Source organism: Pieris napi, chromosome 23 (genome assembly GCF_905475465.1).
Source record: "Pieris napi chromosome 23, ilPieNapi1.2, whole genome shotgun sequence".
NCBI classification, from domain to species: domain Eukaryota; kingdom Metazoa; phylum Arthropoda; class Insecta; order Lepidoptera; family Pieridae; genus Pieris; species Pieris napi.
In genome coordinates this window covers 1,139,920-1,152,722 of record NC_062256.1, presented here as the reverse complement: position 1 = coordinate 1,152,722, position 12,803 = coordinate 1,139,920, and the positions used below count along the sequence as shown (strand labels likewise).

Below are 12,803 nucleotides of genomic sequence, written 5' to 3'. Positions count from 1 at the left end.
CTAGTGAGCAATATATATAATGGTAAGCAGATATTTTCTTTAATTATTTACTAAGTCAATATACTAGAGAAGTTATTATAATATTGTTAATGAATGAGAAGTTTGAATTCAAGTCCCTTGGGAGTTACTGACATTGTTTGGTTATTAAAAACTTTAACTGACAATAAGCAGCAAAGTGACAAATTAAGTATATTTTTAAGTTTAGAATTAAGTAGGTAAAGAGTTTTAATATTAAAGTTACCTATTGAACAAACCTTGGACCGATCTTAGTTTAGTTTGTCAGTTTTCTATTTGATCAAAGTACTAACTAAAATATTTTCTTTTCAGAAAAAAAGAGAAGCTATAAGACAACTAAATTTAAAAAAAAAAAACCACAAATGGACAAGTTTTATTAGTCTTATCTTTTATTAATTTAAGTGTTATATTATGTACCTGAAAATGGGGAATGAAGCATTTTATGAATAATGTAAAAAAATAAGACAAGTGGAGTATGAAATAATGGTTGGTTAAGTAACTGAAACTATGTTCTTCCACATTTAATCTTAATAAGTTCAGCAGTTTGAATGTTAATGAGATATTATTATAAACAAACTAGATTTGTAGATTTTGGGAAGAATTATATCTTTAAAAAAACTATTATTATTTACAATTGTTGTGTTAAGGAAACAATCACTGTTTTTTTAATCGCCCAGGATGTATTCATAGTAACTGTAGGTATCATAGTAATTTTATGAAATCATCACAACATCTAACATTAGGTTTTATGAATTGAACAATTTTTGGTATATAACAGCACATAAACAAGATATTAACATTGCTGCAAATTAACACTTACATTTATTAGTTAATTATCTACATATATAAATATGAATAATTGAATACATCTACATTAGGTAGTAATGCATTGAATTTGGTGCACCTGTGTGTGTTCAGTAGTAATGTCTGTATTGTTTAATAAATTGTTACATATGCTTATTTTTCTATGTAGACTGCATTATGTTAAGGAAGATATTTGGTGCCTTATTTTAATAAAAAATAACCATAACTGAATCATTTTTATTTTGCTACCTGTTTGTTTAATATTCCTAACTATTAGTACGTACAGGTCATTCATATATGCATTATCTGTATATTCTTGTAAAATAAACTAATATTGTGAACCACTAATGGCTTTTCCTACTATAGAAGACATAGGTAAATTACCAAAAATAAAACTGACAAATACATAACATACAATGTTTATTCATTTCTTACTTAAACAGATTTTGCATTTACATATTAACTAGTAGCAAATCACTGATATAACCAAAAGTTAATTGACATAAATATTAACTTAAAATCAGCATCAAACTTAAATTTGTATCTAAGATGTTGGAACATCAATATGGAATCAAAGGTTCATTAAGGGTTATAATTTCATACCAGACTAAATTTCTATTTTATAATTTTTATTAATCCCTCTTTTCATATCATTGAGTACTTGCTGTTTTTCAATTCTCACTTTCTAAAAGTATAAATATATTATAAACAATCAACCTTTATGACTCTAACTTAAACTGAAATTGTTTGTTGGACATAAACAGATAATTCCAACTAGTAGCAAGTCACAAATAAAATCTACACTTATATATAAATCTGCTTTCAAATTGACATTAAAAATGTTCAAGCACAAACACCAAACCTAACTAAAGCTTAAATCAAAATCTAATTTCAGTGATCACACTAGTTTACGTTTTTTTCTATTGTTTTTTAATTCCTTGGACTTTATCAACTTCTAGTCAACCTTATTTTCACTCTTTATTTATCAATCCACAGTACTATTTCTATTGTTTCTTCTAAGCGGTAACAAAATATGTTGCTTCTTCATTTTGCAGATTAGTTGGGAGGTCAAATCCTAAAAATATCAAAGTATGAGTACTACTAATTATTATACCTCGCGATTATGCAATTTCAAAATATTGTATTTATTTGTAGCCTTAAATTTCTGAGAAAACATGAAACAAACCATAATTAATTTTAACATGCAATTAAAATTCATATATTCACTTTGCACCTTCCGTAAATTCCACTTAAATCGAAAATTGTTCCGACCTTGCTCACATTCTAATGTCCCTTTGCAGCTTCCAATTGCAAATTTACAATAATATTGTAGTTTTAACTTTTATTTGTTTATAAAAGTGACATTAGAAATACATTTAATCCAGAGACAATATGACGGAATAAGGTGCTACGAACAGCAGCTCGCATCTACGCTGTCGACTTTGCGGTAATGTAACGACATGCCTCTTGGCTACGAACGAAGCGTTTTCGACAATACAATTACGCAAAAGCGGTAGTGTATGTAGAATACTTTTCGACACCAATACGGCTAGACCCCCAGTAATCATCTCATCAGAACATCTCTATATTCATAATATAAAACTTATAATGATAGTAACTATAATTGTTATTTGTCAACATTCAACAATGTCAGCTGATCGTAATGTCATTCTGGTGTCAAAACATTTATCATTTTCATAAATTCATATTTCGTATCGCAATTCGCACACCTAAAGTACTCCGTATCTACTTTTTGTAATTTTATTGATTTTAATTTAACATATCCTGTGAGTTGACTACGTTAGGGATTGGGTAATAAGAGTGATAAGCTGTAACTATGCCTGTTGCCGAAGTGCGGAGTTTATTTCAAACAAGAATAACTGAAAATCCAGATCACGGATTTCATCCATTAGACTTTGACCGTACAAAAGATGAAAAATATATACGTAGAGTCCTTAAACATTGTTCTGAAGACCCTAAACAAGCTGCTGACATGCTTTGGGATATACTAACTTGGCGGAAAACTGTTGGAGCCAGTGATATAAATGAATCTAATATAAAAATGGATTATGTAGAAGAAGGTATACCTAGTTCTATGATAATTTATATTAATTGTAGTGTTTCCAACTTTCAATGGCTTACTTTGCGTATAAATAATCCCTTAAACAAAGTTCCTATTTTAGTTTTATCAACTTTATTTAAACACTTACATACTCCTGCTTTTGACTCCTTAATTAATTTGTATAACAATGTTAATCTTGTGCCTTTTTGTATATTGGCCACTGTTTTCACAAAACTACATTACATACACTGCTATTATGCTGTGAAGGAATTGAAATATTGAATAATTTGGGTCAGCAATGTTACATGAAACATGTTTTTTTTAACTCATTTAGTTAATAGTATATTATGCCCATGAACAAATTCAAAGATAAAATCGCTTTTATTCAGTATATTAAATAATAAAAAATAACATATACATATAACTATCATTATCTTAATCAATAATTAACAAATAATTGCTAGTAACACAGGAAGAAAAATATATTTGACAATACATGATAATTTGAGTAGAATCATTTATTTATTCTTCTGGTAAACCTGTCCTTTTTGATATGCATTTGTAAAACTAAATGAATGAGTGTTAGTAGTTAGAGTATAATTTATTATATCATTAATTAAAAAAATTGATTCTATTTTTTTACCGGGTTAAGACAGCCTTTTAACTAAAATTCTATTCATTTTTTTGTAGGTATAATATTTCCACATAGCAGAGATGTTGATGGTTCTCTCTTACTCATAATAAAATCCAAAAAGCATGTCAAGGGTACAAAGGATTTTGAAGAAATTAAAAAAATAATTATATACTGGTTTGATCGTATGGAAAGGGAGGAAAATGGAAATAAAATATCATTATTCTTTGATATGGATGGTTGTGGGCTTAGCAATATGGACATGGAACTTATACAATATTTAATATCACTTTTCAAGTATTACTATCCCAATTTCTTGAACTACATAATTATTTTTCAAATGCCATGGGTTTTATCAGCTGCATTTAAAATTGTCAAGTCGCTTCTGCCTGCCCAAGCAATTGAAAAATTAAAAAATGTTAACAAAGACTCGTTAAAAAATTTTGTCCACCCTGACCAGGCTTTAACTTGCTGGGGCGGTACATACAACTATGTATATGAATTTATACCAGAAAGTCGTGTTACCCCAGAACATACGCCTAAAAAGGTCACATTTGCACAGCAAAATGATATAAAACCGACAGGTGATATGCTTAAGATACAGCCGAGTAATTTGATTGTGTTTAAAAATGAAACTGATGATATAACTGGGCAATTTATAATCACAAACAATGATCCTTCTGTTATATCTTTTAAGATTCGGACAACATCTCCAGAAAAATTCAGAGTACGGCCAAGTTCAGGTGTTTTAGCTGTGGGAGCATCCCAATCAGTCATGATTGTGGTTCAACCAGGGTTCCAACTGAAAAACGTGTCCAAAGATATGTTTCTCGTTATGTGTATGCAAGTACCGAAAACTGATCTATCCCAGAAAGAGTTGAGTGAAATTTGGCAGAATAATTCTGGAAACAAAGTTGATGAATACCGTCTGAAATGTCAATTCCCTATAAAAGAGGTTAAGAATGGGAATGTTCTAGATAAAGCCGACAAATATGATTCAGTTACAAATGCTTTGAATAATTTGCAGATAAACTATGAGATTTTACACAAACAAGTTGAGAGAATGAAGATGTTTCAGTTTTTGACATTGTTATTGTCTATTGTTGCCGTTGTATTGGGATACCTGGTGTATATGAATACTTATGAAGATAGGTATTGTGAACAAATTTAAATATTTCTAGAAACAACAATATACCACAGACACAACGGTTTTATAAGCTTTATAAATTAAATATATGGCATCGGGTTATGGATCAAGTATGCCACTTCAATTGATAAATTGGTCTAAATATTTTGCCCAGAAACATCACTAAATTAATATATTACTGATGTAGGGTAGTACCTTATTATTATATTTTATTAATATTAAGAATTCTGTATGAAAGTACAAACACAGGAGTACCATAACATTTTCTAACTGTAGATAAATCACAACACTATTTATTATTCTCTGGGGTTAAGTTTAAGCTATGGTGTATATATTAATAATAGTTAATTGAAATTATGATTTACATACAAGATCAATAGAAAGGAATTGAATAAAGAAATATATAACGTAAACTTTAAGTCAATCACATAAAGTTGATTTTGCTGTTTTAAGGTTTATTTTACGGAAGTTTTTCAAAAACAACATGTAATTTTGTAATCATTCAATCATTTTTATTAAGTGTTACCTCCTATGAATAATTTTTGTATAAGGAATTGTAATATATACTTTTTAAAATTTGTCTAGTTCTAAACTATCACTTCAATGCGGTATAACTCGTATAAACGTCAGTAGACTAGACACGAATAATACGTATAATCGAATAGTTAACGTAATCGATTGGTAAACTACAGAATCGGTAAATGATGAGTATTTTGCGTGTATTTGAATTCTAATAAAATTAAAACCGTAAAAACTTAAACGAATACTTGACGAGACCAACTTAAAATGGACATAAAAGACTCGGAGCAAACAGAAATTTTGTTTCTGAATCGTATCCTATGTTCGTGGTCCCGTTTAGTACCAAATACGCCCACGAAGCGCTGCTAAGTTTAGATAAAAATAGATTCTATTGTTACTAGTCAATTACGTCATCGATTTGATAATTATGTTCTTTTGTCTTGCATAGTTTATGCCAGTGATGGGCGAACTACGGCCCGCGGGCCACATCCGGCCCTCGAGAGATTTTAATCCGGCCCGCCGAGCATTTAAAAAAAATATATAAATCTTTAAAAAGAAATAATGGCTAAAAGTCCATAGTAGACCTGAGTTCTTTGACTAAAAATGTATAATATTACCATAAAAATATATCTAACACACAGTTTATACATTAAGACTTTTTTAAATGATAATTTTTTCTAATAAAAACGAAAAATTTATGATCTTTATTAGATTTTGTGTTTATATGTTTTATGACTTAAAACCTTTTCTTTTGAATATTTTAATTTATTGGCCCGCCTCTCAATTTATATTTTTTAACCGGCCCGCTTCTGATTTTTTTTTAATAAACTGGCCCGCCACCCGAAAAGTTCGCCCACCACTGGTTTATGCTGTGCGTGTATCTGTCAAATGGGATTTAATAAGAATAATCTTAAGAGCGTCTGACGTGCGTAATTATTTTAAGGAATGTCGTGAAGTGTGACATTAGATTGGATTTGCTTTATTAATTAATTTTGTTTATGGCAATACTTTAGAAAATTGGTTTATTAGAAGAATTTAGTATTTTTAGATAGTCTCTAAGCATTTTGAATGTTTTCGGTGAATGTATGAATTGTTCATAAGTTTAAAGTAATTTATTATTAGTTAGCTTTGTCCCTTTACATAGGGCGAAACAAATTTTGATGCATTTAAATATAAACGTATATTGGAAATTAATAGGCAAAATATTGTCTTTTATTTACGCGAATGTTACATTTTAAATAAAATTTAACGATTTATAACGAGTTTAATTATCAATTATGCAATTATTTCTTCAATGGCGCGGCGTTTCGCGTACTTAAATCAAGGTGACGTTTCGAAATTAAAATTGTTATAACGCGTTCTAATAGTGTAATTTTTTTTTAATTAACGAAAACGCAGGCACCTAATAGGCCTCAAGTACAAATCCATTTTAGCTTTAAGGTTTTGTTTAAACTGTTAAGGTAATAGCAAATATATCTTATTTATTAATAAATGTACTTTAATTCCTATATAATGCTGATGGTATAAGTTAGTACGGTATTTGTTACCATGGCGACGTGACTGGGACACCCAGTACTGTTGCCGCCACATTCTTTTTGTATTAAAATGACATCGGAACTAGTAATTTACGTTACGTTATAAGCCCACGTAATTAACGACGAAGTCAAAGTCCAAAATCATTTATTCATGTAGGTAACATTGTACACTTATGGTAGGGGAGCCCACGATGCTAAATGGGGATTTACTCGAGCGTCGTAGAGACCTATTGGGATGCAAAGCTTAGATAATAAGAAGAAAAAAATGTTATATGATATATACCTTTTCATCGGTGGGGGAAGCGGCTATAGATTGTTAAATATGTAAAAAAAAACTGTTGCATGACCATCCTCGAGCGCGTCAGATATTGATAGCATCAATGCCCTACGTATTTTTAATAATGTACGTATGTTAATCTGATCGTTTGCATGATGCGGGTGGTTGTATTTAAGGGTTGAAAATGAAAAAAAAAAAATTATCGAGCGCGTCAGATTTTCTAAGGGAGCGTTAAGTGCACCAAAAAAAAGCACTCATTCACTAATCTGACGATTTCGATGGGACGCAAACCCACGGCCATTTACATAATTTGCAAAAAAAAATCGCAATTTTGAAATACTAAAGCGCGTCAGATTAAGATATATGTGGTTCATCTTTATGTTCTAAACGTACTGTCTCATAATCTGACGATTATCTAGAGGGATTCGCCTGATCTGACAAATTTTTTTTAGAAAAAACGGTTCACCTAAAGGGCCATCCCTGCAACTTCCCGCTAATTCCATTCCTGGGCGCTTAAAATTGATTTTGAGCTCGCTGAGTTCAAATAAATAACATTTCTATGCATTTGAGCTCTCCCAGCTCGAAAGTCTGATAAAAGTTTCATAGAACACTATTTTTGGAATTTTCAAACCGCAATAACTTTTGAATGGATCAAGCAATTTTCACGCGGTTGGCGACATTCGACGCAGTTTTATCATCTTCATAAGTATTTAATTAATTTTGCAATTTTAATTGATCGAACCACAAATTTCGGAGTAATCCCGAAAAATCACTTTTTCGGGTTTCTTTCGTTCACGATATCTCTCGAACAAATCAACCGCTTTTGACCAGCTTGGTGGCGATCGACGTGGTTTTTTTAAGCTCAAAGGCGGATTAGTTTTTGAAGTTGATCGATAAAGAAAACACTTTAAAAAAAAAATATTTCTTATTTTTTAAGATTTTTCAAAATTCCTCAAAATCTATCGGTCCGAATCGGTTCAAATTCACAGGAAATGTAATTTTGAGGGAAATATTTAGAACGCCTTTTAGTAGATTCCGATCGGTTTAAGGAAATGTAGGCATCACGCAGCTGCACGCATTTAACTTTATCGACGAATTTTTGTTATTTCGGCTTGCGGAAATCGTCAGATTATATATTTTTCATTATTCTGGAATTATTTCCTTCAAAATAAAAGAAAAATTAGCTACGCTCGAGAATGTCGAGATGACGTTTTTTTTTTACAACTTTGTTGCCCTCCCCTTTTTTTCCGTCACTCTCAAATTGTCAGATTAGTGGATTATACACTTTTTAGGATGTAATTAACTCACCCTACCTTAATCTGACGCGTTCGGGAATTTCTGATGGTCAATTTTTTTTTACTAATCTGATCCTGTCTCCTTCACGCGCGGCCTTATATATGGGCCTCATATTTTGTGGAGGTACTTAATCGGGTACAAGGTATCCCCCTATATATTAATCTGCCGCGCTTTAGTAAATCCCGAAATCCCCTCTTGGGCTCCCCTACCATTATGAACGTCAAAAAAGAAATATACTTACATTAAATGCTTCTAATTTTACACGAGTGTCTAAAACACGGATATTTTCCAATTACGTTTCTGGTAATAGACAAGTACCACTACTGACAACGGGATTTTAGTATGACTCTATAAGCAACCAAAGCACCAAGTCATTGTTCAGAAGCGCGGCTACTACTTAAAATAGCCATGATCGCCAGCCTTCGAAAGGAGATGGCACTATTAGATGACTCCATATGTCAAAACATGGATGAACATGAATCGGAGATATTGCGGATGAAGTTTTAGAGACTCCCATCTGTCAAAATCTATTACATTTTTGACGTATGGGATGGGGATGGGACTTAACTTTGTCTCCTTTCTAAATCCTACACTTAAAATAGCTTGCGCTTAATCTATCTTTTTTATACCTTGGCACAGAATGTAATCATAATAAGTTGATTCAATCAATCGATTCAATGATCTTCAATTAAATTTACTTTCAATGTAATTTAATTGTTGTCATTAATCATTGCTTTATAGTATAATACGCGCAATTTTAGATACAAATGTTAAAGTTTTTATTAAGTTTCTAAAATAAATGCTTGTAAACTTAATTTTGTTTTAATGGCGTCATTATGTACGTTATAATCTGATACCGCCCATGCACACTCTCAATGCCAGAAGGCTCGCGCGTGAGTTGCCGGCCTTTTAAGAATTGGCACGCTCATTTCTTGAAGGACTCTAAGTCCAATAGGTTTGGAAATACTTTAGTGGTCAGCTAGTTCTACATAGTGGTGGGACGTGGAAAAAACTGCCTTAAAAAAACGCTCAGTTGTGAACGATGGATATCGAGGTGATCAGGCTAAATTAGCTTCTAAGAAGCTTGGTCTTCCTACTCAGCCGAGCGAGACGGTGCTTCACTCACTATAAAGTGCTAATTGCCCCACATGGAGTACAGTTCTCACCTCTAGGCTTCCTAGTACCAGCTCCTTCCACTTGACCATAATTAGGGATCAAATCGTCTACGCTCAGTCACTGATTTCTAAGTAGCTTAAACCCTTAGCGTTGCATAGAGATGTGGGGTATCCCTGCATCTTCTACCGCATTTATCATGAAGAGATTGTAGGTGATTGTAACTGCAGCGTGAATATCTTGCTATCTCGTTTCAGCACGCGGTATGGTCCGTCGTAGGGTGCTTGTAATGGCTTCTTTACGGCGTCTATGCGTACGAAAACGTATTCACATGTTTGCAGGTCGCGGTGTATGAATATAGGTTTTGTGTTGCTGTGTGGTTGGTTAGGCATTGGTTGCAAGTTACGTATTGCGTCGCGCAGCTGATCGATGTAGGCAGAGTCCATAATGACGTTATCGCGGGTCGTTGATAAGAAATCACCGGGTAAGCGTATGTTGCATCCGTAGGTAAGTTGGGCGGCGCTTACGCCGGTGTCACTTCGCATAGCGGCGCGTAATCCGAGTAGGACGGTTGGTAGCTCGTTAATCCAGCTTCTTGCGGTCTGTAATCTTGCCTTCAATGCGGCCTTAAGGACACGGTGCCATCGTTCGATGATACCGTTACATTGTGCGTGGTATGATGTTGTACGCGTTTTTTCAATTCCGAGTAAGCGAGAAAGAGATGCAAATACTCTGCTTTCGAATTGGCGTCCTTGGTCCGTTGTTATTGTAGCAGGGCAACCGAAACGGGAAATCCAACCTTCGTATAATGCTTTGGCGACGTCTTCGGCTGTTATTTCGCATAATGGGTATGCTTCGGGCCATCTCGTCGCTCTGTCGATCATTGTCACGAGGTATCGATGACCGGTGGCCGCGGTAGGTAGCGGACCAACGATATCGATGTGAACGTGTTCGAATCGTTCGGTTGGTGAAAAAATTGATAATGGACTTGTTGTGTGGCGTTGTATTTTGGCGCGCTGACACTGTAGGCATACTTTTGCCCACTTGCCGACATCTGCGTTCATTGAGGGCCAAAAGTAGCGTTGCGTAATTAATTTCCTCGTGGTCTTTATTCCAGGGTGGCTAACGTTATGTACTGCGTCGAATGCGGTACGTCGGTATTCTTCAGGTAGATACGGACGTATGTATGAGGTTGAAGTTTCGCAGAGTAATTTGATGTTTGACGCGGGCAGGTTTACTTCCTTGAAAGATAAGTTGTTCTGTAAACCGAGTTCTTGAATTGTATCGCTATCGCGCTCTTGAGCTTTTGCAAGTTGATTGTAGTCGATCGGCGATGGACATGTGATTGCGTCGATGCGTGATAATGCGTCTGCGGCTGCATTTTGAGACCCACCGACGTGTCGTATGTCAGTGGTAAATTCGCTGATATAAAGTAGTTGTCGGGTGCGTCTCGGTGATTCGCCGTTTGTGTTTGATTTTGTATAGGCGAAAGTTAGCGGCTTGTGGTCCGTGTATATTATTATTTCACGTCCCTCGAACATTTTTCGGAAGTGTTTGACAGCCATATAGATGGCGAGTAGCTCTCGATCATATGTACTGTAGCGAGTCTGTGCGTCGCTGAATTTCTTCGAAAAATAGCCGAGTGGTTGCCATGTGTTGTTCACAAATTGATTTAGTGCGGCACCAGCTGTTTTGTCACTCGCGTCGCTGAATATAGCAAGCGTCGCATGGTGAGACGGATGAGCGAGTAAAGCGGCGTTTTTTATGCTCTCTTTACATGCCTCGTAAGCTTGCGTCGATTCAGCGGTCCAGTCGATCTTAGTTTTGTCACGCTTCTTGATGTTGTGTAGGTAAGTATTTAGCGGCGCTTGTATGGAGGCGGCGTCTTTGACATTTTCGCGGTAAAAGTTTATCATACCGAGAAAACGTCGCAGTTCCTCTACGGTTTGTGGCTTTGGAAAGTCTGTGATAGCCTGTACCTTCTCTTGGGGTGGCTGTATTCCTTCCGCCGTGACTTGGTGACCGAGGAATTTGACAGTTGGCTGGCCGAAAACACATTTTGATGGGTTTATAGTAATGCCGTATTCTTCTAGTCGCTGTAATACGGTGCGTAGATGTTTTCGGTGCTCTTCCTCGTCGATTGACGCTATCAGTAAATCATCAACGAAAGGGAATACGAAGTCGAGTTCGCGCAGTACTTCGTGAATAAACCGTTGGAATGTCTGGCCGGCGTTCTTTAGACCAGGACACATGCGCGGAAACTCGAAAAGGCCAAATGGTGTGATGATGGCGGTTTTCTCCACATCTTGCTCGCTGACTGGCAGTTGTTGGTAGGCGCGGTTGAGGTCAAGTGTGGAGAAAATTTTCTTCCCTGCGAGTTGGTAAGTGAAATCACGTATGCGTGGTATGGGATACCGATCGGGCTTGGTTATGGCGTTGAGCCTTCGGTAATCGCCACACACGCGTAACTCTCCACTCTTTTTAGGCACGACGTGAAGAGGTGATGCCCAAGGGCTTTTGCTTGGTCTGCATAACCCTTGATTTATCATGTTCTGAAATTCTTTCCTGACCATTTCGTAGCGATGCGGCGCAATGGGGCGTGGTCTGCAGTGAAGAGGCGGTCCATTTGTTTCAATGAAGTGTTCGACGGAATGTTTAGGACTTAGCTTCATTGAAGTGAGTCTAGTTGTGCCTGGGAAATCGGCTAGTATGCTGTGGTAATTTTGCCCAATGTCTATACTGCGAACTGTAGGTATGCCCGCAGTACTGAGTTGAGCGTTAGTTACCAGCTGTGTTTTCCCGTCGATCAATCGTCGGTTTTTTACGTCGACAATGAGGTGGTGGTACTGTAAGAAATCTGCTCCCAGGATTGGCTTGGACACATCTGCTACGACGAATTTCCATGTGTATGGTCTTCGAAGGTTAAGATCGAGTGTGAGTGACTTCTCTCCGTATGTAGGAATTACAGTGTTGTTGGCGGCGTAGAGTTGAAACGGCAGTGGTTTTTCGCGTGAGCCTTTTTTCTTTGGTAGCACGGAGATATTGGCTCCTGTGTCGACCAAAAAGGTAAGTTTCGTTACCCTGTCGGTAACGAAAAGGCGGTGTGATGATTCGGTAACGCCAGTTCCCGCCGCGGCCAGCGTTACTTTTAGTTTTCCGACTGGATAATAGGCTTGACACTGCATGGTGGTGCGCATTTCTTCGCGTCCATACCGTAGCGTTGATGGTAGTAGCAGTACGGCATTGGAGACTTTCTGCGACTTCGGTCTTCCATCTGCGACTCTCGTTGGTTTTCGTTACGATTTGTAGATGCGTTCTGTGAGCGTGATTGTAAACGGTGGCGAGGGCGACGGTTGCGATGGTTGTCGCAAGGTTGTGCTCGTAGCTCAGCAACTTCCGAAGAC

General features: G+C 35.8%; 1 protein-coding gene and 1 long non-coding RNA gene across 2 annotated transcripts; one reads left to right on the top strand and one right to left on the bottom strand.

Annotated features, from left to right (window-relative positions):
* Nucleotides 1-1,511: 1,511 nt before the first annotated feature.
* Nucleotides 1,512-2,228, bottom strand: LOC125061398. Its single transcript, XR_007119039.1, has 2 exons — nt 2,054-2,228; nt 1,512-1,894 (listed from the first exon to the last, which is right to left on the bottom strand). It is a non-coding gene; the product is annotated as an uncharacterized LOC125061398 (long non-coding RNA).
* Nucleotides 2,229-2,457: 229 nt separating this feature from the next.
* Nucleotides 2,458-5,445, top strand: LOC125061472 (motile sperm domain-containing protein 2-like). The gene is made up of 2 exons (XM_047666939.1): nt 2,458-2,900; nt 3,572-5,445. Exons 1-2 carry the CDS (start codon nt 2,657-2,659, stop codon nt 4,681-4,683), a joined length of 1,356 nt encoding a protein of 451 aa, XP_047522895.1. The 5' UTR covers nt 2,458-2,656; the 3' UTR covers nt 4,684-5,445.
* The last annotated feature ends 7,358 nt before the right edge of the window (nt 5,446-12,803 follow it).